The 26,934-nt window shown below is 44.0% G+C and overlaps 1 protein-coding gene across 5 annotated transcripts in view; it reads right to left on the bottom strand.

Annotated features, from left to right (window-relative positions):
• The window catches only part of LOC105472707 (interferon alpha and beta receptor subunit 2), a 36,117-nt gene extending 10,612 nt beyond the window's left edge, over positions 1 to 25,505 (bottom strand). The window contains exons 1-7 of one of the 5 annotated variants that reach the window (XM_011726215.3): positions 25,218 to 25,505; positions 13,482 to 13,573; positions 11,870 to 11,911; positions 10,510 to 10,633; positions 8,991 to 9,163; positions 6,835 to 6,980; positions 2,681 to 2,849 (exon numbers count right to left, since the gene is read on the bottom strand). In XM_011726215.3, the coding sequence (XP_011724517.2) occupies positions 2,681 to 2,849; positions 6,835 to 6,980; positions 8,991 to 9,163; positions 10,510 to 10,633; positions 11,870 to 11,911; positions 13,482 to 13,536 (709 nt within the window). In that variant the 5' untranslated portion in view covers positions 13,537 to 13,573; positions 25,218 to 25,505. Of the gene's footprint in view, positions 1 to 2,680; positions 2,850 to 6,834; positions 6,981 to 8,990; positions 9,164 to 10,509; positions 10,634 to 11,869; positions 11,912 to 13,481; positions 13,574 to 24,879; positions 25,198 to 25,217 lie in introns of those variants that run through there. The other 4 variants (XM_011726214.3, XM_011726216.3, XM_011726219.3 and 1 more) reach the window with 4 other exon arrangements.
• Positions 25,506 to 26,934: the final 1,429 nt, after the last annotated feature.

The raw sequence follows: 26,934 nt of genomic DNA, 5'->3' as shown, positions 1-26,934 counted from the left end.
AATTCCTTTATAATAAAGTGGTAATCATAACACTTTCCCGAGTTCTCTGAGTCATTTTAGCGAAGTATCAAACCTAAAGGGAGGTCATGGGAACTCCCGAATTTGTAGCCAGGTCAGATGGAAGTGCAGGTAACCTTGTCACCCAGGACTTGTGGCTGGCGTCTGAAGTGGGGGCAGGCAGTTTTGTGGGACTGAGCCTTTCACCTGTGGGGTCTGTGCTAACCTCGGGTAGTGTCAGAAATGAACTGAATCATTGGACAACTAGTTAGTGTCAGATAGCTGGTGTTAGAACAAAGATATGCACATTTATTTTCCATTTATATTTCTGAAAGAGCTATAGTCAGATAGAATCTATATGTAGTTTTAGGTTTGCCTGTATTTTGTTGACATAAAAATAACTTAAGCTAAAGGTGTCTGAGATGTTCTTTCCTTTAGAACCCGTCTATGCATCATCTGGTCTTGAGGAACACTAGAGAATCAAATCATACTGCCCTGTAGTGAAGCCAACACACAGCACTGTTATGTGCTAGGCAACGTTCCGTAGCTCACTTCATTCACAAATGACCATATCACTTTGTCAATGAAAAGAGCCAAAGTCAGTAACATACTTGAAGAGATTTAGTCTGAGCCAAATACAAGTGACCAATGGCCCATGACACAGTCCCAGGAGATCCCGAGAACCCTTGGTCAGAGTGCAGCTTGGTTTTATACATTTTAGGGAGACATAAGGCATCAGTCAATGCATGTAAGACGTACACTGGTTCAATCTGGAAAGGTGGGACAACTCGAAGTGGGGGCTTCCAGGTCATAGATAGATTCAAAGATTTCCTGATTAAAGACTTGGAATTAATAAAAGGAAGCATCTGGATTAAGACAAAGGGTTGTGGAGGCCACGGTTCCTATTATGCAGATGAAGCCTCTGGTAGCAGGCTTCAGAGAGAATAGATTGTAAATGTTTCTTACCGGACTTAAAAAAGTACCAGACTCTTAGTGAATTCTCTCTTGGATCAGGAAGAAGACCTGGACTGGGAAGGGGGTTCTTTATAGAAAGCAGATTTTCCCTGCAAGAGACAGCTTTGCAGGGCCATTTTAAATATGTCAAATAAATGTATTTTGGGGTAAAATACTTTGATTTCTTTTAGGGCCTGCTACCCATCATGTTGGTATTAGTGCTATAAAGCGTCTTTTCGTCTTAAGGTTTCTGTTTTAACATTAGTGCTGGCCAGCTGTGCCTGAATTCCAAAGGTAGGAAGGTACAGTGAGGCATGTCTGGACCACTCATTCCCATCATGACCTGAACTGGTGTTTCATTTACTTTACTGTATTTGGCCCTTGTCCAAGAGGAGGGGTCCATTCAGTTGGTTGGAGGGCTTAGAATTTTATTTTGGTTTACAACTAAAGTAATTTCTTTATAGATCCTACCTTATTTTTATTCTGGTAAATCAGAACATTAAAGATACTTCCATTGGTGTCAGAGGCATTTGAGCCAGAGCAACTCCATCTTGAATCGAAGCTGGGTAAAATGAGGCTGGGACCCATTGGGCTGCATTCCCAGACAGTTAAGGCATTGTAACTTACAGGATGAGATAGGAGGTGGGCACAAGATACAGGTCATAAAGACCTTGCTGATAAAACAGACTGCAGTAAAGCCGGCCAGAACCCACCAAAACCAAGATGGTTGTCCTCACTGCTACACTCTCACCAGCACCATGAGTTTACAAATGCCACGGCAATGTCAGGAAGTTACCCTACATGGTCTAAAAGGGAGAGGCATGAATAATCTACCCCTTGTTTAGCATATCATCAAGAAATAATCATAAACATGGGCAACCAGCAGCCCTTGGGGCTGCTCTGTCTACGGAGTAGCCATTCTTTATTCCTTTACTTTCCTAATAAACTTGCTTTCACTTTATGGACTCGCCCTGAATTCTTTCTTGTGCAAGATCCAAGAACCCTCTTTTGGGGTCTGGATTGGGATCCCTTTCCCCTAACACTGGGGTTGGGACATTTAGAAGGGCTTCTTTGAGGAAGACTTGCATAGCTTCTCACTTTTGGTAAAATAGGTGGAGACTTGGCTACTTCCTGAGAAAACAATCAGCAGGGAGTTCCGAGATTTGATTGTTCTCACTCCCAAGGGGAGGAAGGTTTGGGATCACACTGTTTACTGTTCTGATGTCTGTGTAACAGAAAGGTGTTCAGCCTTCATTAGTGATTTTCTCGCACACCCTGGCAAGGGTCCCTTTCATCTATGAGCTACAGCTGATGCCAGATCACATCTATGAACTGCACCCAACCTCGCTGCTTCCACCTTTTCACCCCTTAATGCCACTGTATGCCACTGTCTCAAGCAGCTCCACCTCTTCTGGCATTTGGCTTCAGCAACGGCCACACTAAGGGCACACGGCGCTGAATTTAATCCTGACTCCCTGAAATAAAAGCATTTCCATTTCAAGACTTCTGATCTCATCGAGTAGTATCTGGTTGTCTTTTGGTATGACAACATAAAAGTGACGCTACCAGATTGTACACACGAATCAACAGAAAATACCTCTGGGAGGTGCCATTATTGGAAGAAAGACCTTTAGTGCTCCACGAATTTCCGATTATTTTCTTTAAATAGGCTTGCCCTCAGAGTAAAAGCATGAATACTCAAAACACGAATTTAAAAAAATGAACATACCTGATTCCTGGCCAGGTGGAAGGAGGGTGCATTTTAAGGGAGACTTTATGACTGCCTGCTCATCGTTATGCTCGAAATAAACAGATACACAGTAGTTTGTGTTTGGAATTAACTTGTCAATGATATAGGTGAAATTTCCACTCATGTTTCCTTTTATTGTGGGTTTATGCTGTAAAAATAAGCAAAATATCAGTAAGACTCTGAGAGTTTCATTTAGAGGCAGGACTTAAGAATCTCTTTTGGGATTTGTCTTCAAATCTCAAACAGGGTTAGATTTATCACAGGCTTGGTAAGAAAAAGGATTTATAAGTCACCTGGAGCACGTAAGCTATCAGAAAACTACACCTACATGCACTTATATACACCCGCACACACACATATTTTACACCCATGAAATCTAGTCTAGCAACTTCATTTTACAAAAGAGATAAAAGTCTTCAAAGAGGAATAAAAGTCTCTGTGACATCATTTTTACATGATTATCTTCTCTCATGGACAGCGTGTGTCTACTTTACACTTGAGAAAGTGCCTTCATAACATTAACTCTTTTGACTTTCAAAACAGTCTGCAAAATAGGCATTCTCTCCATTCAACGGATGAGAAAACTGTAGCTCAGTGTGGCTAAGTAACTTCTCCAAGGTCACAGAGCTTGTCTGTGACAAAACTGACGTCTAGTTTCTCATCTTCTCCCTTTATCGATAGATAGATAGATAGATAGATAGATAGATAGATAGATAGAGATAGATAGATAGATAGATAGATAGATAGATAGATAGATAGATGGGGGTCTCACTCTATTGCCCAGGCTGGAGTGCAGTGGCACGATCTTGGCTCACTGCAACCTCCAACTCCTGGGTTCAAGAGATTCTCTTGCCTCAGCCTCCTGAGTAGCTGGGATTATAGGCGCCTGCCACCATGCCTGGCTAATTTTTTTTTTTTTTTTTTTGAGACACAGTCTCACTCTGTCTGGAGTGCAGTGGCTGGATCTCAGCTCACTGCAAGCTCCACCTCTCAGGTTTATGCCATTCTCCTGCCTCAGCCTCTGGAGTAGCTGGGACGACAGGTGCCCACCACCACGCCCGGCTAGTTTTTTGTATTTTTTAGTAGAGATGGGGTTTCACCACGTTGGTCAGGCTGGTCTTGAACTCCTGACCTCAAGCGATCTGCCTGCTTTGGCCTCCCAAAGTGCTGGGATTACAGGCGTGAGCCACCGCGCCCAGCCATCCCCCTTTAAACACCTGGCCTCTTCTTTCCTGTAGTTGCGTTCCACTTCAGAATTTAAAAGATGGTATGAAGGCTCTTTCATGAATAATAACTTTTGTATCATGTTTTACAGTTTTTTAAATACATTCTTACTAGCAGTTTAATAAATGAGGATTCCTAGCAGCTCACATACAGCCTTCAGTAATAATGTTTTTCTGTAAATTTCTGTTTGGGAGGAGGAGTTAGTAAACAAACTTACGACCCAACAAACTAAAAGCTTCCCCTCCAGTGACCACCACACAGCCTCCTTCCCTGTTTGGAAAAACTCCTTAGAAAAATGAGTTCTCTTCACTGTCTCCAATTTTTCTCCTCCTGCTCTTTCTTGAATCTACTCCAACCAGCTCTTTGACCTTGACTCTATTAAAACTACTTTTATCAAGGACACAATGTTGCTAAATCCAATAGTCAGTCCTCTTCCATTGTCCCATTTGCAGCACTGGACTCAGTAAACCACTTTCTCCTTCTGGAACGTTCTTCTCTCAGCTACCGGGACACCACTCTCACCTGCTTCTCTCCATGCCGGTTGCTCTTTTTCAGTCGATTTTGCTGTTTCTTCCTCATGTGCCAGATCTCCAAATTTTGGAATGTTCCCGGGGTTATGTCCTTGGACGCCTTCTCTTCTGAGTGTCTATTCCAGGTGATCTCATCTGGTTTCAGGGCATTCAACATGCACCAAGAAGCCAGTGGCTCCCAGGCTCTCTTTCTAGCTGGGGGTTCTCCCCTGGACTCCAGACTGGCACATCCAGCTCCTTCCCCACGTCTCCTCCTAGATCCCTTACGGGCACCTGGAATTTAACATGTCCCAAACCCTCTAACCCTATCTAACCCTCACCTGCTTCATTCATCATCTTCCATAGTTAATGGGGAAGTTCGTCTTGCTCCGTGTGCAAAATATATGCAGAATTATGAGCTGGGCATGGTGGCTCACACCTGTAATCCCAACACTTTGGGAGGCTCAGGTGGGTGGACTGCCTGAGGTCAGGAGTTAGAGACCAGCCTGGCCAACACAGTGAAACCCTGTCTCTACTAAAAATACAAAAAATTAGCTGGGTGTGGTGGTGGGTGCCTGTAATCCCAGCTACTAGGGAGGCTGAGGCAGGAGAATTGCTTGAACCTGGGAGGCGGAGGTTACAGTGAGCCGAGATCGTGCCATTGCAGTCCAGCCTGGGCAACAAGAGTGAAACTCTGTCTCAAAAACAAACAAGCAAACAAAACTCCAAAATATATGCAGAATTTGATGGCTTCTCACTACTCATTACCCCTCTACTATCAAGGTCCAAGCCACCACCATCTGTTGCTTGGATTATACTAGTAGCTTTTTTTTTCTTGATTTAATTTAAAGGCTAATTTTCTTTATGAAGAAGGTGTCTATTAACTACAGTTTTTCCTCTTACAGAGTAGTCAGTATCCTAATATGCATCAGTCTCTTATTTTAGGAATCATAATCTAAAACATAGAGTTAGTTGCTTATGGGGTGAACACAAATGAGACATGATTGAAACAGGAGATTTAATGACACTTCACATAGTCCTTAGGCCACATAAACTTATTTTCCCCCCATTTTTGCTCCTTTTCCTAGAGTATTGATTATAATCCATGTTGATATTAAAAGAAACATGATAATAATCATATAATTTGTTACTGCCTATTAAGTGACTGCCACCCTGATTGTGTCTTAACTGGTCTCCTAACTCCCATCTTTGCCCCTATGGTCTATTTTTAACAGCCCAGCCAGGATGCCCTGTTAAGCCTTGGGTTCCAGGGGCTTCCATCACACTCAGAAGACCCAGACCCACAAACTCCTACCAGGTCCAGCCACATTTACCCTCTGACCTCACCTCCCCCTCACCTCCTGCTTGGTCACTCCAGTTCAGCCACCTCTCCCTGCTGCTGCTGAAACACACCGGGCTCACTCCAGCCTCAGAACCTTTGAACTTCCTGTGCCCTCTGCCTGAAATGCATCTACCCTGATTATCTCTCAGGTTGGTCTTACTTGCAAAGGTTTTATACTTGGCAAAGGGCTCTACAGACATAAGCTGCTGCTAGACCAGTGAGAGCAATTTGACCATTTCCACTTATTCCAGCATTTGGAGGGACAGGGACAACAAAAATTGAAGATCCAGGTCTGTCTGATACCAGATTACCCTAAGGTTACTGACAGTCAGGTCCTTCGCAGAAATTATGAGAGGACAGAACTGCCAGAAGAGCCACTTCCTTACTGTGTGTGACGGCCAGGCAGCGACAGATGCTTTTCACAGGTGGCTCAGCTAAACCCTCCTTTTCAAAGAAATCTCTCCAGGGCTCACTGAAATTTGGCTGTACTCTGCATCTCCCTCCCACACCCTCTCTCCTGTGTGTTCCTTTATGTTGTACATGTGGCTTATTCTTTTTTTTTTTTTGAGACGGAGTCTCGCTCTGTTGCCCAGGCTGGAACGCAATGGTGCAATCTCGGCTCACTGCAACCTCTGCCTCCCAGGTTCAAGCGATTATCCTGCCTCAGACTCTGGAGTAGCTGGGATTACAGGTGTTTGCCACCAGACCCGGCTAATGTTTGTATTTTTAGTACAGATTGGGTGTCACCATATTGGCCAGGCTGGTCTCAAACTCCCGACCTTAGGTGATCTGCCCACCTGGGCCTCCCAAAGTGCTGGGATTATAGGCGTGAGCCACCACGCCCAGCTGTGGTTTATTCTTTTAAAGAAGACTGTGCTGCAGGTTTAGATCAATATAGTGAATGAACTATAGTGACTTCTTCCCTAAGGTCAGACCACACAGAAGCCTGACCTTTCAGCTTTAATTGTTCAACTGCAAATTTCCTTTCAAAACAGACAGTCAAGTGCATTGACTACCCACTCAGAACTGTTTTGATCCTAACAGGAGAAGCCACTTACCTTCTTAACAATCCCCTCTGACTGCTCTTCAATGACAAGTGATAAATCAAACTGTAATTCTTCCTCAACAATAGATGGAAATTTCACGATCACATTAATGTGGTTGGTAAAACCAACAATCTCAAACTCTGGTGGTTCAAAAGACACTGTTCAGAAAACAAAAACAGACAGGAATATGTGACTGAGACCATACGTGGCCCACAAAGTCTAAAGTGGTTCTTCTCTGGCCCTGTATAGAAAATCTGCCAAGACCTGATTTACATCATAATTTTTCATTGCTAATGCTATTCCACTAAGTGACTGTATCACGATTTAACTGATTCACTGTTTTGAACATTTAAATTGTCTCTGATTTTTATTAAAGACTTAATGTATCATGGGATATTCTTGGAACTACATTTTTGCATTTGTCCTTCATAATTTCTATCTTTCTCTTTCTTTCTCTCTCTCTCTCTGTCTCTCTTTTTTTCTTTCTTTCTTTTTTAATGTAGAGATAGGGTTTTGCCATGTTGCTCGGGCTGGTCTTGAACTCCTGCGCTCAAGTGATCCACTGCTCTCGGCCTCCCAAAGTGCTGGGATTACAGGTGTGAGCCACTGTGCCCGGCCTTAATAATTTCTTTGGGACAAGTTACTAAAGAATTCTGGATTAGAGTAAGCACATGTTAAGGTTTTTAATACATGCTGTCAATTACTTCAGATGGACCATGCCAAAGCAAGCTCTTTGTATTCCCTCTAAGCCTGGATATTTATGTATTTTTCATATTTATCATTTGAGTCATGAAACATATCTCACTGTTACTTTAATATGCATTCTCTAAGCCTGGATATTTACGTATTTTTCATATTTATCATTTGAGTCATGAAACATATCTCATTGTTACTTTAATACGCATTCTTTAACAACCCAAATACCATGAACTACAAATTCTGATTTTCTTTCTTTTCTGTGTGTACACACAGATGTCTGTTTATACACATACATCAACATGCACACAAATCTAGCAAATGTCATATCTGAATTGTTTGCCACAGTGGCAACAAAGTAGTAGTCATCCTTACTACTTTGCTAAGCATGTATGAGCACGTGCACACCTGCCTAGCCTACAACAGGAAGCTGAGACCAAATGGTTCTCTGGGAAACTCGTTATAAAGTGGGAAACTGAAAAAGTAACAGAGCTGGAGCTGTTAACACAGTGCCTTAGGGAGCTGACTTGAGTCATAGGGAAAGAAAGAAGGGGTAGACCTGTTCTTCGGTTCTAGTCTTCTCCTCTGAGCTTTGGGTCCTAGGTGCATGAACACTTGGGTGTTCACACACAAAAGAACTATTGGGTTATAACGTGGGGGTGGAGTTGCTGTATCAAGAAAACACTGGGGTCAGGTGTGGTGGCTCATGCTTGTAATCTCAGCACCTTGGGAGGCTGAGGCAGGCAGATCACTTGCGGTCAGGAGTTCGAGACCAGCCTGGCCAACATGGTGAAACATTTCTACTAAAAGTACAAAAAAATGAGCCAAGCGTGAGGGTGTGTGCTTGTAATCCCAGCTACTCTGGAGGCTGAGGTGGGAGAATCGCTTGAACCCGGAAGGTGGAGGTTGCAGTGAGCCGAGATCGCACCATTGCACTCTAGCCTAGGTGACAGAGTGAGACTCCATCTCAAAAAAACAAAAAAAGAAAGACAGACGGAGAGAAAGAGAGAGAGAGAGAGAGAGAGAGAGAGAAAGAAAGAAAGAAAGAAGGAAAGAAAGAAAGAAAGAAAGAAAAGAAAGAAAGGAAAGAAAAGAAAAGAAAAGAAAAGAAGGAAAGAAGGAAAGAAAGAAAATACTGGGCCAAAGAGGTGGGAGAGCTAGATCCAGCCCACCTGAACCTGGCTCCACACTTCCTGTCAGGCCATGAAACCGAAAAACAGCAGCTCCTACTGCCTTATACAGGCACTGGGCGAATCTGCAAAGTACAAGTTATCATTCCACTTTTCAGATTAAAAAAACCAAGGCTCAGAGAGGCAAAGCAGTCCACGGATACAGAGCTAGGAAGTGGCAGGGCCAAGAGGTGAGCCCAGCCCCAGGTCTAAAACACCTTTGCAGACCTCCTATTTCACAGAATAGCAAATGATAATGATCTTGATGATGGGGACAAAGTGGAGAAACAGAGATAAACTCACTGTCTATGTCCAGCCAGAAATTGTGTGAGCAATTGAACAAGGTTGTGTTCCCGCTGAATCCTTCTAGGCTGGTGACATAGGCCTCGTGTGTGCTTCTCCACTCATCTGTGAGGTCACAAAATGATCTTGTGGTATTTGCACAGTTCTTAACTATCTTCAAATCTTCTGGTTTACTTTGGAAAGAAAAAAATGGAAAAAGGAAAGTGTGAGCATTGACGTAATGAGTCTATTTTCGGGTGCCTTACTTCATTGTCTCCTTTAGGGCTCTGCTCAAATATCACTGTACTAAGTGATCTTCCCAACCATCTTATTGAAAATGGAACATCTTATACCCTCCCCACCCCTGCACTTTCAATCCCTCTCTCTCTTCTTGATTGTAGCATTTACTCACACCTGTCACACTATACCTTTGTTTACTCATGTCTCCATTTACATAATGTCTGCTCCAGGAGGGCAAGGACTTTGGTTCACAGTTGGACCCCCTGGCAGGTAGCAGGTGCTCAGTAAAATTTGCCGGATGAGTAAATGAATGAATGAAACTTGGGCCCTCATGGTGGAGGCCTCAGATCTCCCTCCCTCTATGGGACAATCATGAATGCCTTCCCTGAGACCCCCTCCCTCTCTGGCTAAGACTAGATGATCCAGTCCTAAGTCAGACCTGGTCTATTTCAGGGACAGCGCAGACATCTCATCTACCAAGCTTCAGTTAGTTGGATGATACATGTGACCACTCAATGCAGAGAAAAACTTTTAAGACTTTAGCAGGCACCAAACAGAAACTCACAAGAGGTCTTCCACTGGCTTAGTCAGTAAGCAGGAGCGGCAGCAGCTCTAGGCCAAATAAATAACCAACAAAAGGACACTCCAAGGGGTTGCTAGATCAAAGCAATGACTTCTAAGATTGGTAGGCGTGGGAAGAAGAAAGACAAACAGGACTCCATCCATTATGTCATGAATCCTTGCAGCAACCTCTCAGCAGAGGCATTCGCTTAGGGGCTGAACTCTGTGCCAAGTGTCAAGCTGGTTAGTGACCAAACCAGACTTTGCACCCAGGCCTGTCCCAGACTAGGCCAGGCAGTTTCTGGTGTCCCAACAGAGTAAAGAAAAGTGAACATAAACCATCAACCTGGTCAAAAGACCTTTGGATTCCTGTCCTCAGATAACGGGACTTTTAAACATTCAGACTGACTGAAATAGAGAAATCATTGCCTAACCCATACACAAGAATTATTTTGTATGTGAGGTTCTGAGCTGTAGAAATTGAATTTGATGACACATACAAGCTTTGTCAAAATAAATGTGGATTATTAAAGTATTCAATTTAATTAAAAATGGATGTGTGATGGTGTTTTGCCTTTGGCCTTTTAAGGCTCTGAATAAGAAACGCAGAGAGAAGGAGAGGTAGACAGGAAAAGAGAGAGGGAGAGGCAGAGAGAGAGAAAAGATCATCTCTTCTTCCACTCCCCATATAACAGAACAATAATATGTTTACCAAGAGAAAATGAAATATCAAACCAACCTCATGATTGTATACAGCAACTTATAGTGAGTTGCCACAATGGAGTGGTTTTTTAATTCCCATGATAAGATGGACCGGAAATTTCGCAATGATATCTTAAAAGTGCAAGATTCACTTGTGTAATCTAAAGAGAAGAAGGGAAAAAAGGCATTGAAATTTGGAACCCACAGTTGTATTCTGGTCACTGTTCAGTCATTTCTTGGGATCTAGAACCCACATCTCTGGCAGATAACACCTCCAGAGAGCCCTGGGTCTTGAAAACAGGAAGTCTACAGGACATGGGAAATGAACTAATAAGTTAATTCACGAACAACATATTGTCAGGGCAGGCAAGTGTAGGAAACAGGAACTGTGCACTGTGTAAGCAGAGTTTGGACAGAAGGGCTTCTCCAATGCCCTTGGACTGTCCCTCCATGGTTCACTGGACCAAAATAACCCAGGCCATCCCAGCCCACGTGGTGCACTTCCTTTCATTCTCCCCTACCCATTCTCCCTCCCCCAGTCGCTCTCTCAACTCAGCTTCCAGCTCCTCCATGAAGTCCTCCTTAAGTAGCTCAGCCCACTGCAAATTTTCATTCCTCTGGATTCCCCAGCATACTTATTCCCTGGATCACAGAGAGCAGGGGAGTATAACATGAGCCCAGACTGGCCCTTTGTAAGCATTTAAGCCCCGTAACAATGCTGAAGTAGGCACTAAGAAGAGACTCATTTTACAGACTGTGACACTGAGTTGAATTATACAATGTCATGCAGGTGGGAAGTGGCAGTGATAAATAAAACATTAAAGCCACACTTGCCAAATTTTGCCTTATATGGTTAAATTGTTAAAGATCATCTAAGTTTCCTGTGGTTAGGACCCAGGCCTTTGTTTCTCGATTGCCAACTCTTCAACCCCAACCAACGCTTAGCACAAGGTTGGACACATATTTAATGCTTAATGAAGTTTTGTGGACAGATTTATATATGTAGCAAGAAGTTTAGTTAAAAAAGATTATCGTCCTTTGTCTGGAACCATCAGGGTGGGAGAATGTAAATTAAAGAGCAAGTATTTCTGGGCCATCTTTCGTTTGGCACAGTCTGTGTCTCCTCGTTCTTCTATTAGTGAGATTATTAAGAGTTTGAATATTCTTTAAAGAAGTTTAAAAATGATCTCTAGTGTTCATTTCTTAGATTAGTTTTGTATCTCTCAAAAAACCAGAGTTAGCTCATTTTAGCTCCTTTTACAGAGAAAGAATCCCAATAAAATTGGTAACAGATGTACAATCAGAAATCAAATATCCCACATTTTATACCTCTGAAAGGCTGCCCCAACACTTTCACTCTTATACAAAATTTAGTGAAGCCAAAAAACATCTCTTACCAGGCAAATCATGTGAAATACCAAACACGAGGCTGATACACACTAGAAGGAAGAAAACACATTAGAGAGGCAAGAGTTTTATCTGGGCTCAACTTGCAATGATTACTCTAAGTCTGGAATTCTTTAACACACATTTATTGGTATCAGATTGAGACTTTTCTTGTACTAAAAAAATACCCACATAGATGGTTTTTATTCTACATTGGTGCCAGCAGCACATGGTGCAAGGACTGTGACCTGAGCTGAGATAAGATCCATTTGGGAGCTGACACTAACAACAGTATGTACGGTCCCTGTTCTGCCCTGCTTTTTCCACTTAAAAATATATTTGGGGCCAGGTGCCGTGGCTCATGCCTGTAATCCCAGCACTTTGGGAGGCCAAGGTGGGTGGATCACACAAGGTCAGGATTCGAGACCAGCCTGGCCAACACGGCAAAACCCTGTCTCTACTAAAAATACAAAAAATTAGCTGGGTGTGGGGGTGCACACCTGTAGTCCCAACTACTTGGGAGGCTAAGGCAGGAGAATTGCTTGAACCCAGGAGGCGGAGGCTGCAGGGAGCTGAGATCGCTCACTGCATTCCAGCCTGGGTGACAGAGAGAGACCCTGTCTCAAAAAAAAAAAAAAAAAAAAAAAGGCTGGACGCAGTGGCTCACGACTGTAACCCCAGCATTTTGGGAGGCCAAGGCGGGTGGATCACTTGAGGTCAGGAGTTTGAGACCAGCATGGCCAACATGGTGAAACCTTGTCTCTACTAAAAATACAAAAATTAGCTGGGCATGGTGGTGGGTGCCTGTAATCCCAGCTACTTGGGAGGCCCAGGCAGGAGAATTGCTTGAACTCAGGAGGTGGAGGCTGCAGTGAGCTGAGATCACGCCCTGTACTCCAGTCTGGGCAACAGAGTGAAACTATGTCTCAAAACACACACAAACACACACACACACACACACACACACACACACGAACTTTTTTTTTTTTTTGAGACAAAGTCTCGCTCTGTTGTCCAGACTGGAGTGCAGTGGCGCCATCTCGGCTCACCATGTTAGCCAGGATGGTCTTGATCTCCTGACCTCGTGATCCACCTGCCTCGGCGTCCCAAAGTGCAGGGATTACAGGCGTAAGCCACCGCACCCGGCCACACACGAGATCTTTAACACCAAAATAATTTCCTTGTTTTTGTTTAAGTACTTGGGCTGGCTGAGGGAGTGTCCTCAGAAGCAATTGTCCATCCTAGAAACATTCTCAGAATATGAATAAGCATGCTACTAATTAATCAACTTTAGAGTTAAAAGACATTTATCAAAGATTGGGGAGGAAGAAAGGGTGTTAGGAGAAATTACTCTTCAAATTATAGGCGAGCATAGTCCCAATTATTATTGCCTTAAGTCACTCATTTGTTTTCTGAAAATTAACAACAGGACAGGAAATTACACTGAATCTAAACCACTAGTGTAGGTTTCCTATCTGCTTTCCACTTAACTCCTGACGCTAGGCAGGCTGGAACTGGGTTCTCTAGTCAGGGAAATTAGTTTGCTACTTCCTGCCAGGGCTCTCCATGAGGATGGCATCACAGCTTGCTTCTATAAGAGCTAAGATAAAAAGCAGCACTCACCCATGAGAAACAAATTAAGCGGTCTGAAGATGAAGGCATTCTGGCTCAAAAGCATCTTTGCTATTTTTAGAGTCTTCTCTTGACTTTTACATCTGAAATCAACATTAGGTGATCAAAATTCTGAAGTGTCTAATTAAATTGCAAATATAAAAATGGGAGCAAAAACAAGACAAGGAGAGACCTGTAAGGAATAGTAAAATTCCTGGCTCCGGGAACTGGATCATTTACCCCATTTATTCAAGTGAGCCTGGTCTCAACTTCTGGGCCCAATCCCCCACCTAGTCAGGGAGGAATTTTAAATTTAACTTTTGAACAGGCAACAGTCATTGGGTTCAACAATTTTAAGCATACAAAAAAAAAAAAATAGTGAAAAGTCTTACTCCCTTTAGAAAACTACTTTTTTTTCTTTTGTGAATCCTTCAGAGTGTCTCCACACATAAGCAAAAACAAACGCATATTTCTAATTTCCCCATCTTTTAGACAAGAGATAGCATGTATAGTCCCTGTTCCACCCTGCTTTTTTCACTTAAAAATATATTTGGAAGATCTTTCTATCCTTGTTTTTTAAAATAGCTGGATAGGGTTCTACTCTATAGACACACCATTATTTATATAATTAGTACCCCTACTGTAGACATTTGAATTATTTCCAGTCTCTTCTGCAAGGAAATCTCTTTCATTTTGCACATGTGCCAGTTTAAGTGTGGGAAAATTTCCAGAAGTAGAACTGTTAGACAAATGACGTATCAGTTGGCGTTCTGGCAGGAAACAGCTCATTCAAATTAGGATAGACACTTTAAAAAAATACATTTAAAGGGTACAAGTGCAGTTTTGTTAGATAGATATATTGCATAGTGGTGAAATTTGGGCTTTTATTATACCCATCACCTGAATAGTATACATTATACCCATTAAGTAATTTCTCATTCCTTAACTCCCTACACTCCCATCACTGCCTTCTCAGGCAGTAATGACTATTATTCCACATTGTACGTCAATGTGTGCACATTATTTATTAACAGCCCCCGCTTATAAGAACAGGTGGTATTGACTGTTTCTGAGTTGTTTCTCTTAAGATAATGGCCTTCAGTTCCACCCATGTTGCTGCAAAAAACATAATTTCATTCTTTTTTATGGCTGAATATACTGTGTGTGTATATATATATGTAATTTTTTTTTTTTTTGAGACGGGGTCTTGCTGTGTTGCCTAGCCTGGAGTGCAGTGGTGCAATCATGGCTCACTGCAGCCTCAACCTCCCAGGCTCAAGCAATCCTCCCACCTGTACCCCTACGTAGCTGGGACTACAGGCATGTGTCACCACACACCGGCTAATTAAAAAAAAATTTTTTTTTTAGAGACGGGGTCTCACTATATTGCCCAGGCTGATCTCAAACTCCTGGATTCTTGCCTTGGCCTCCCAAAGTGCCGGGATTACAGATGTGAGCACCACACCTAGCCATATTTTCTTTATGCAATCATTTGTTGATGAACACTTAGGTTGATTCCGTATCTTTGCAACTGTGAACAGTGCTATGTTCTGAGAAATTCATTGTTAGGCTATTTCATTGTGTGAATATCATAGAGTATACTTAGACAAACCTAGATAGCGTAGCCAACTACACATCTAGGTTATATAGTATAGCCTATTGTTCCTAGGCTATAAATCTGTCCAGCGTGGTACTGTGCTGAATACTGCAGGCAGTTGCAACACAGTGGCATTTGTGTATCTGAACATATTTAGACACAAAAAAGGTACAGTAGAAATATGGTATAATCTTATGGGGCCACTGTCATATAAAGAGTCCATCTTTGCCCAAGACATCATTAGGGGGTGCAGGACTGTATTTACAAATGTGTGAGCAGGCTGTAGGCAAACCAGAAGGGAGAGTATAGAACCTGCAGCTCACAACATTGAGGCCTGTGACCACTCTGGGGTCCAGAAGGCAGAGTCCAGAATCTGTAGTTCACAACATTAAGGGCTGTAGCTCACAACATTGAGGGATGTGCCCACTCTGGACTTGCAGAAGGGAGAGTCGAGAACCTGTAGCTCACAACATGGAGGGCTGTGACCACTCTGGGCCTGCAGAAGGGAGGGTATAGAACCTGTAGCTCACAACATTGAGGGCTGTGACCACTCTGGGCCTGCAGAAGGGAGAATATAGAACCTGCAGCTCACAACATTGAGGGCTGTGACCACTCTGGGCCTGCAGAAGAGAGAATATAGAACCTGCAGCTCATAACATTGAGGGCTGTGACCACTCTGGGCCTGCAGAAGGGAAAGTTGAGAACCTGTGGCTCACAACATTGAGGGCTGTGACTACTCTGCGCCCTAGGAGGGAGAGTAGAGAACCTGCAGCTCACAACGTTGAGGGCTGTGCCCACTCTGGGCCCCAGGAGGGAGAGTACAGAACCTGCAGCTCACAACATTGAGGGCTATAACCATTCTGGGCCTGCAGAAGGGAGGGTATAGAACCTGTAGCTCACAACATTGAGGGCTGTGACCACTCTGGGCCTGCAGAAGAGAGAGTTGAGAATCTGTAGCTCACAACATTGATGGCTATAAATCACTCTGGGCAGGAAGGGGAAGAGAAAGAGCCAACACTGCAGTTTGTAAGGAGAAACTCCTGTATGAGCAGCTATGACATGAGACCACTAGACACAGCCAGACCAAGAGGGCAGTGCAGGCAGGAGGCTGAGGGATAAATATCCCTCACTGTGTCCCTCACTTCTCTCATTTGGGGCTCCCCATCGGCTGAACACAACCAGAAGCCATAGGGCAAGGGGCCTGGGTTTGTATCCTTACCAGACAGGATCCTGGGCCAACTAAAGAGTGGGGAGAGGGGAAGGTGGGTCTGAAGAAGCAGACAGAAGAGACCTGGCAATGAAACTGGGCATCTGTAATTTGGATAGAAACTGTCACTCCAGCCACCCTCGGGGCTGTACAAATTTATATAACCACCTGTAACGTGTGAGAATTTTGGTTTCCCTACCATCTCTTCTTACAGGTGTATCATCAAGTTCTTGGATTTTTCTCAAATTCATAAACAAAAAATTGTCTTTCACATTAATTTGTATTTCTCTTACTCTGAGTGTGATCAAACATCTTTATTTTTTCATAGGTTTAAAAGCGATTTGTATTTCCTTCTCATTAACTGTTCGTGACTTTGGCAATGTTTCCATTGAGCTGTTGCTATTTTCTTACTGGTTTGCAGGAGCTTTTTTTTAAAGTAGAAGGGAAACTGTGATATGAGTCACATCATTTTCTTCTCTCCCCAGTCTGTCACTTGCCCTTTGAGTTGCTTGTGCTGTTTTAAAAAAAACACCCCCTCCCAAAAAAAAAACCACCCAGAAGTTTTTGAGTTTTACGTTTTCAGATTTAAAGATATTTTCTTTCTTAGCTTCTATATTTGGAGTCATAATCAGAAAGTCTTCCCTACTCGCAGGTGAGAAAGGAATTCTTCAAGAAGAATTTTAAGGAGCCCCAGTAGATCTTGTTCCATCTCTCTCTCGGATATTTTGTCCCCACCACATGACTAAGACCTGTAGATTGTGGGCATTCTTCTGTCCCCCAAACACTGGGGAAATATCATCAAAATAAAAAAAGACCATGAAATCGCAGACTTGTCATGGCTTGTGTAGACTGTCTGTGGCTGGTGACACAGGCATAAGAAGAATTTACCATGACAGTTTAGGTCAAGAAAGGCAGATTTATTAGAGAAAGCAGGAAAATACATTGCAAGGGAGCAATGCAGGTCAGTAAGAGAGGAGGTGATTGCCAGGAGACAAAGGCCTTTTGGGGATTTTATAAAATGCAATTTGGGCTGAAGAGTGCTACGTGGAGGACTGACAATGCCAAGGTAGCTGGGAGCTAACTTGCATTCCTCTGTCAGCCAAGATGTTAGATGATAAGTTGAAGCATTTGATGGTAAGCAGGAAGACTGTGAGTTATGTGTGCAGGAGGGTCATAAGTCTTGGGCCATAAAGAAAGGTAGACCTATAGCTTCTCTGCTTCTTCTTTCTGTTTGTATGTACTAGACCATGAAGCAAGGTAGACCTATAGCTTATCTGCTTTATCTCTTTGCTTTCCCCTAGACCCCCAGACTGACTCCTCTTCCCTAATTAGGACTTCACAAGACCAAGTTCAAGCTAAAAACAATGTAATTTTTAAGTCTTCTCTGTTGCCACAGTAGCAGGTCCAACCTGGGGTATTCTCTTAGAGAAATCCAAGTGATTCGAAGTCAAAATTTCCAGCCTTGCTACAGACTCCATCACCCATGAGATATCCAAGCGTGACTGCCTGGAACTAATCCCATAATACTGTAACCATTGAGAAACATCTGCTGAGACATCTTGATGTGATGTCATCTCCCATAATCACTCCACAGCAGAGGGGTTGCCTAGTTGTGAACATTCCCCTAGATACCACCACACCCAGACTGTAGAAGGGCAACTTCTTCATTTTACTTTTTGAGACAGGGCCTCACTCTGTCACCCAGGCTGGAGTGCAGTGGTATAATCTCAGCTCACCGCAACCTCTGCCTCCTGGGCTCAAGTGATTCTCCCACCTTGGCCTCCCAAGTAGCTGGGACTACAGGGATGTGCCACTATACCTGGATAATTTTTGTATTTTTTTTTTAGAGATGCGGTTTTGCTATGTTGTCCAGGCTGGTCTTGAACTCTTGGGCTCAAGTGATCCTCCGGCCTCAGTCCCCCAAAGTGCTTGGATTACAGGTGTGAGCCACTGTGCCCATGCAGGGCAGCTCCTTTATACTTGTACACCTAACCTGACCTCTGACATGTGGCCTCTGGTCCCTCTGTTTGTCTCCAATGGTGGCACATCTTCATCTTTGTTATATATCTGCAGGAACACTCAGTCTCTTCAGCAGCCGAGAAAACACACACACACACACACACACACACACACACACATACACATACACACACACACTTAGAAGTCCCATTCTCCCCCTCTGGGCCAGGGGATGGCTTTCTCCCTTGCTTTCTGGTGACCCATACTTCACTTGGAACCACATGCCTGATTACTAGATTCTTCTTGCTTGGAAAATATAATATCCCATCTTGGTATCCTGCCTAAATTATTAATGGAGCGCCTTAAAACTCCTGCTGACTACAAATAGATGAGTCTTCCTAAAGCATGGCTAGTCTCAGTCCCTCTGGGCCCTGCAGCTAGAAGGATCCTACACTGGGCTTAAGGCTCTCCTGTGGCTGTCCCGAAATTCTTAACCATTTTATCTTTCAATGTGTGTTTTGTGCTAGGAGCCCCAGCTCACACTTGGATTCTTCCCCATCTCCTGCAGGTTAGGCTCCCAGCAGAGGAACCCCAGGCCCTGCCTGGCTTCTCTCTCTATGTCTAACAACTGCTGCTGCTGTTGGCATGGGGCGTCAACTGGGACCACATTCCACTGAAGCTCTCCTGGTGCAGATGCTGGAGAGGTCAGGGCCAGCACTCCAGCCTCGCCCCATGGACTGGAGTCAGAGGGCAGCTGGCTGGAGGTTGGGTCTGGCAGGGATGAGTCTCTGGGTCACTCTTGACCCAGGTACCTAGCATGTCTGAGGCAGAGATGTAAAGACCCTTGGACGAGGCCACTACACTGTGGGTTAGGATGGTAGGTGCTTGGGAAAGGGAGATGCAAGACTTGACTTCCCCAGAGCCTGCCCCAGGCTGGATCGAGGGGAAGCTAGCAGGAGGGGGATGCCTAGAAGTCAGGTGCAAGTACACGCATCCTAGAGTCACCAGGGCAGAGGGGACCCAGGGACCTGTGCGAATCTGCTCCAGCTCCCTCGGTATCCCTGTGCCTGAGGGAGGGATCCTTTGGGTGGCTCTGTGCCTGGTGGAGACCCTCTCTTCCTCTTTGCAATCTTCCTGTCTGGCTTCAGTTTGCTCCTTCTGGCTAGTTTGAGGGAACCTCCCAAGATGTGCTGTAAAGTCCTAATGGTATAACTTGGTATAATTCATAATTCCGTATATGAATTAAACGTTCTTATTTAAATCTGGTTTTGCATAATATAAAGAACTGCAATATTCATGCTAATAATTCAAGTTTTTATTTTTATTTTATTTTTTTTGAGACGGAGTCTCACTCTGTCCCCCATGTTGGAGTGCAGTGGCGCGATCTTGGCTCACTGCAAGCTCCGCCTCCCAGGTTCACGCCATTCTCCTGCCTCAGCCTCCTGAGTAGCTGGGACTACAGGCACCCGCCACCACACTCGGCTAATTTTTTGTATTTTTAGTAGAGATGGGGTTTCACCATGCTAGCCAGGGTGGTCTCAATCTCCTGACCTTGTGATCCACCCGTCTTGGCCTTCCAAAGTGCTGGGATCACAGGCGTGAGCCACCGCGCCCAGCCTATTTTTAAAAATTAGAATGATATTAAATAGCAAACAAAAAAAATTACTGTGGAAGAAAAGTCTTTATATTTTAGTACCTTTAGTGGTACTTTCTCCTGCATTTTTATTTGGCTCTGGGTGGGCCCTGCGAATTATGTAGTCCACTCAGTCTGTAGCTCACTGTGGCCTGACGATGCACTAAGCTCCTTAGGTTAAAGTCAAGGCTATCAGCCTTTCCAGTTTTTCCTGGAGTTACTGCCCTGTTGAGCTCCAGGTGACAGGTCATGCCCTGCTCTTGTCAGAGGTGTTGGAACCACAGTGACTCCATCTTGAGTAGCTCCTGGGTAAAATGAGGCTGAGACCTGCTGGGCTGCATTCCCAGGGGGTTAGGCATTCTTAGTTACAGGATAAAATAGGAGGTCACAAAGACCTCACTGATAAGACAGGATGCAGTAAAGAAGTTGGCCAAAGCCCGCCACACCAAGATGGTGACAAAAGTGACCTCGCTGCTTATTATATGCTAATTATAATATATTAGCATGCTAAAGGAAACTCCCACCAGTGCCACCACAGTTTGCAAATGCCATGGCAACATCCAGAAGTTACTCTATATAGTCGAAAAAAGTCAGGAACCCTCAGTTCCAGGAACTCCCACTCCTTTCACAGACAACTTATGAATAATTCATCGCTTGTTTAGCATATGATCAAGAAATAACCATAAGTATACTCAGTGGAGCAGCCCATGCTGCTGCTCTGCCTATGGAGTAGTCACACTTTTATTCCTTGACTTTCTTAATAAATTTGCTTTCACTTTATTCTGTCAGCTTGCTCTTGAATTCCTTCTTGTGCGAAGCCAACAACCTATGTGGTTTCCCAGGCTGAACCCCAATTTTGTCACAGGTTCACCCTGTGACACTCCGGCCTTCTCCATTCTGAAAGAAAAGCTCTACCTGCCATTTACCTTGAGACCAGACAAACCCTGCCAATTTTCAAGACCCAGATCAAATGGATGGATTGGGTGAAGTGATTCTTTGAATTTCAACTCCTCCTAGATGGACAAAACCCTCCGGGAACTCGCTGCCTCATAGTCTCCTGGTAGAAAGCATGTCTGTGTCTTTCCTTCTGTCTGACACAGACTGATGCATATTGCCAGGAAAGCAATGAATAATGAATGAACTGGATTCAGAAATGTTAGACAAATACAATTACATATCTTTTTCTGGAAATTAGAAAAATATGAAAAAGTACAAAGAAGAAAGTAACACTCATCCTTATTCCTATCATCCAGCATCAACAATTGTTAACATCTTGGCATATTTGATTCTAGTTTATTTTTCAAATATCTTTTTTCTTCTGTAAAAACGATTACTATCATTAACATTAGGTGAACATAATCCACAAAACTCTCTATGCATACACACACACACACACACACACACACACACACACAGTGTTTCTGTTTAATGTTACTTGGGGAAAGACTAAAATAAAGTCAAAGGAGTTGCTAAAATTTAAATTTTTTTGTCCATAAGAAAGTATAATCTCCTACAATATCCCTCTAAGGTTTTAAATAAAACTTACGAAAGATATTAAAAGTTACAGTATTACATATTCACATAGCACCTTTTAATTTTATACCATATTTACTATTCCATTCTTTGAAAGAAGAGAATATTGGTATTCTCATATTTCCTTCCATCTTCCTCCCCGACTTCTTTTTTTTTGGCTGTATATTTTTGTCTAGCTTTATAATCCCATTCTATCCTACCCATAATTTCTACAGATGTATTAATTCTATATTTAAATAGAATAAATACTCATCAAGAGTCTTTTTACCATTCTCTACTTTTAAGTTCTTTATTTTGATTTATCTCTTAATTTGCTATTTCCTGGATTTTATTACCCAGCAAGTTTTGTTTTTCCAAAAACAGTTCATGGGTGCTGAATTCCCTTTGTTCTTCTGGAAAAAAATACCTGCCCCTCCCCCGCGCCCCGAAAAGTTTCTTTCCCTTGGAACTGTTCCCTCATAATCATCATAATCTGGCATGTAATGCTGCACTGAAGTCTAAGGCCAGCTTGATTTTGTTTTTCCCTCCTTTACTTTTTCTTCTCAGATTCCTAAATAATTCTTTCTCTTTGAATTTAAGTAGTTTATCTTAGTGCTTCTGTATTCCATATGACATTTTCTGGAACATGGCATGTTCCTTTGGCCTACAGACCATTTTTTCTTCATTTCAAGAAGCTTTCTTCGGACTTATTTTTATTTGAATTTTCTGTCCCATTTGTTGACTTCTCTATGTCTTGGACTCCAGTGGTCCCAATTCTTTATTGTATTTTGTCTTTCACAATTGCTTCTTTCTTCTTAATCTTTGCCCTTTTTCAGCTGAATTCACTGGGCTTCCTTACTGGGCTTTCTTCTATTAAAATACTTTTATTTTCAGCAGTATTTCTTCTGTTCTTTCTCCTGACTTATTTGTTCTGTCACTATGTTTTTATGGTCTTCAATTTTCCTTTAGGTCTGCAATCTTCCTTTTCATCTCCAATTTACAATTTTCTCATCTTTGAGTTTGTTTTACTGGATTTATATTTTTATCAAGTTGTTGTACGGTGTAAGGCAATGGTAATGAATTTCTTCTGTTCCAAGCATAATTCTTTGTTTTTAGTAAGACGCCTTGCAAGCCATGTTGTTCTTTCCTTTCCTTTTTTTCCCCCTTACCATTTCTGTTCACTTTGCTGGTGCTAGTTTGGCTTTAGCACCTCCTACTGATATGGCAGAGTGAAACCTTGACTTCCTTTTTACAACTGCACCTGATTCCAGCTTGTTCTGTAAAGCCTGGGCAATTTCTCTAGCTCGGAAAGTTGGTGCCCAGTGAACCTTCCCCCATCTCACTCACCTTCATCCAGCAGAAACAGCCCACTGCTCCTTTGCGAGAAAAGAAAAAAGCAAAGTATGTTGCGATTCAGTTTCTTTCTTTCTTTTTTTTTTTAAAAAAAAAACAAAGACTGGATCAGTTTTCTTCTTTCTTGTTACAGAGAATTCTCACTATAGTTTCTGGTGGTTGAGACATACTTGACTTTTAAATTTTTTTTTAAACTTGAGAATTAAAAACAAATAAATGAAAACCAATGACAATGTTGATGGATATCCCCATGTACCAGATGGTAAAACCCTGGTTTGTGGGGTAACTCGTTTTCCTGTTGGGGCCAGAGAAAATTGGCGGTGGCTCTGAACTCCTCCCCATCATACATACCTATCTTTTTCCCTCTTGTTTTCTCTTTTCTGTACCTCTAAGTCCACCAACCTCCTCTGCCAACTACTTGTTTTTCCTTTACTCTTCCCTGAATTGCATACCCCCCAGTTTCATTCTTCCAAAGGAAGAAGGACCCTCAGGGCCAGTGCCGTCAAGCTCTGCTCTAACTCACTAACATTTCACAAATTATAACATGCACATTTTCTTTTCACATTTGAGCATTTCTGAAATCAGAATGCTTTCATTCTGGTGGCATGACATAGCAAGATTGACAGTGTTTTTTCTTACTTCATTACATAAAATGAAAGTGCATCTTATAAGCAACAGCATTTTAGTCTGGGTTTTAGCTTTGATAAAATATGATGATTGAGTCTGTAATACTAGCATTTTGGGAGGCCTAAGCAGGTGGATCATTTGAGGTCAGAAGTTCCAGACCAGGCTGGGTAACACAGTGGAAATCCCATCTCTACTAAGAATACAAAAAGCCAGCCGTAGTAGCACATGCCTGTAATCTCTGCTACTTAAGAGGCTGAGGCAGGAGAATTACTTGAACCCAGGAGAGGGAGGCTGCATTGAGCCAGATTGCGTCACTGCACTCCAGCCTGGGCGACAGAGCGAGACTTTGTCAAAAACAAAACAAAACAAAACATGATGATTGATAATCAAAGATGATACATACCATTGACTCTTGAACAGTTTGAAGGTTTATAAAGGTAGCAGAAAAAATGAGTCCAATGTGGCTTTGAGTGTGCAAGTGTGAGCCATGGAATAGATATTTTAATAAATGTTTCACTTCTAAGATAGTACTTCTTGGGTTATGATCCTTTTCATACTTTTTGAAATGACTTTTAAACAAATCACCATTGTCAAATTATGTGAACCAAAATCAGATTTTCTTTAACTTTTCAATAAACACATGAGAAACTTTAGAGGAAATATTAAGAAACATGAGTCATGTAGTTTTTTGATTATCTAAAATTGTGGAAAACAACTTTATGAACAATAGAACTGACAAGTTCAACTCATTTTCTGAGACAAACAGATCAAGCCTTATCAGCTATGCCCTAATTGCTAGGGGAGTTTATTGGATATTTTCCTTAGGGTAGATTTTGATAGGGTCTCTGCTATCCCCTCACCCCCTCAAGTCTGCACAGGTGGATTGGGGGTCGGTGGACAGGATACTGAGAAACCTTGGCAAGGAGTGGGACTTAGCCCTTGGGCCAGTTAGCACACACGGGAAACTCCACGTCTCCCTGAGCCAGCTCCGGCACTTCCCACCACTAACTCCACACCCAAACATGCTATATTCGTTTCTAAGACTTCCCGCTAAACAAAACAAGGGAAAAAAATGTTAAAAGAAAGGAGGTGAGAATACTCAGAGTCAATAAAACCACCGCTAACCAAATAAACGGGCTGATGGAGTCAACTCGCTACTGTGTGTAACAGATTGATTTGCTCAGGGTTGAAACACAAGTGCCGATCGCCTTTCCATATTCGCGGAATATCTTCCCAGTATCTTCCCTCTCCGACCCTGGGAAGGGTACACCCTTCTGTCTCCGCGGCCACGTCCCCTCGCCCCTTCCCCCTCCTGCCTCCACGCAGCGGATGCGGAGGGGTGTAGGCCACTCCAGCCCCGGTGCCGTCGGTGACCACGACGCAGGTCGAAGGGGCGCTAATCCCAGGGGACCTCAAGGGGGCGGGCTGGAGATCCCAAACCTGAGCAGTGGGCTGGTGAGCCGGTTTTGCAAGGCGGGGTGGACCTGGAGGAATGTGACCCTCAGACTTAGCAACGACTCACATCTTGCAGTGGCAAGTGTCCGGTGTTCTGGGCATCCTTGGTGGGGCGGGGTGGGACGTGGAGGGGCGCAACGAAAGCGAACTCCCAGCAGGGGCGACGCGTGGAGGGCGCAGGGCAGGGCCCGGGAGGGATCCTGGGGTCGCAGGTGGGGCCCCGGGAGACAGGAAGGGCGCACGAGCCGCCTCCTCAGGACGCGGAGGGAGGGGAGGAGGAGGAGGAGTCGGGGAGAGCGAAAGGGAACCGGAGGGGATTCCGGGAACTGCTGCAGGGAGGCGGCGTTTTCCCTCCAGTCAGCTGGCCACGCGCTCCGCTCCCGCGTCCCCGCCATGCCGCGTTACCTTTGCAGCTCTCGCCTTGCGGCTCCCGAGAGATGCCAGCCTCGGGCCCCAGCCACACCCGACTCTGGGACCGGACGCTCGCGGTCGGGATGCGCCCCGCAGGCGGCCTCTCGGACAGAGGCGGCGGGCGGGGGACAAAAGCGGCCCTGGCCGGGTGGCGGTCCGCGGACTGCGCTCGGGGAGCTGTTCGGCTCGCCGGCGGGATTCCTCCCCGCCGGGAAGAAACGTCTTTAGTGTGAGTGCGCGCGCCGAGCGCCGGCCTACCAGTAGCGCTCCGGGAGCGCAGGCGGCGTGCCGGCGCCGGGGACGGGGCGGGAGTCGTGGGCGGGGCCGGAGCCGGGGACAGGGCCGAAGTCGGGGGCGGGGCCTGAGCCGGGGGCGGGGCTGGAACAGGGCCGGAGGCGGAGGCCGGGCCGGGGGCACGGCAGGAGAATGCAAAAAAGTCCGGTTATTTACAAGCATCTGCTGCCGATTGTGAGCTCCTAACCAATCCCCTCTTCGCCGAAAAAGCTCCATAGGGGAAGAATTCGGGGCTGTTTTGTTTACTGAAGCGTCCTCGGGGGATAGAATAGTGTCTGGCATTTTGAAGACTCCCAAAAATGTGTTGACTGAATGAATGAATGAATCAACTAAAGAGTGAATGTGTTCTCTCCTGGCTCCCCCACTTGTTAGTTGTATAAACCTCCATGATATAATTCTCCAACCAATAAAACGAGGATAAAAATACCTACCATTGAGTAAATGTTGTAAATATCTACAACATTATCCGTTGTAGATTCTCCCCTCTTCTCCGCGGGTCTCTCCTGCATACTCCTACCCTTCCCTCGACCCCCCACTGATCAACGTGTTTCGGGATAGGCAGAAAGACGGATATTCTTCATTAATTTGTCTACCTGTTATTTGCAGCCTGTCAGCTTCTAAAATAGACTATGAGGCCGGACGCGGTGGCTCACACCTGTTATCTCAGCACAGTGGAAGGCCGAGGCAGATGGACCATCTGAGGTCAGGAGTTCAAGATCCAGCCTGACCAACATGATGAAACCCCATCTGTACTAAAAGTACAAAAATTAGCCGGGCGTGGTGGCAGGCGCCTGTAATCCCCGTTACTTGGGAGCCTGAGGCAGGAGAATCGCTTGAACCTGGGAGGTGGAGGTTGCAGTGAGTTGAGATTGCTCCATTGCACTCCAGCCTGGGCGACAAGAGCGAAACTCTGTCTCAAAAAAAAAAAAAAAAAAAAAAAACCAACAACAACGAAAAAACAAACAAAAAAACCCCAAACCAAAATAGACTATGTGGCAGCTTTCAAGTAAAATGTATGTATATTCTAAACATTATAGCTACTAAAATGGAAATGTTAATATGTTTTTGGAGGAGAAGGAAAAAAATACACTAACCACCTAAATTATTTTAACTGAGTATTTAATCTCACGCTCAGCTTTCTGGCCTCCTAGGAAAGGGAGAAGGAGGATGTTTCATACTTTTTGTAGATGGGAAAAATGAGCCTTTTCATCTATGAAGTCAACCAACATTTGCTGATACTCCTTTAAGGCTAGGCACAAGGGTGATCATAAAGAGGATGTCACAGTCCTGCCTTTCATGTGACCCTTGGCAGAATTCCCACCAGCCCTAAACGATCTGAAGGGAACTCATCTAGGATCCTATTTCTTATAAAAGACATTTAACGTTGAAAATATTTTCAGCCACAGTTTTAGAGAAT

The sequence above is a fragment of the Macaca nemestrina genome, chromosome 4 (genome assembly GCF_043159975.1).
Source record: "Macaca nemestrina isolate mMacNem1 chromosome 4, mMacNem.hap1, whole genome shotgun sequence".
NCBI classification, from domain to species: Eukaryota; Metazoa; Chordata; class Mammalia; order Primates; family Cercopithecidae; genus Macaca; species Macaca nemestrina.
Note: the sequence above shows the minus strand (reverse complement) of the source record. Positions and strands in the feature narration are given on the sequence as shown.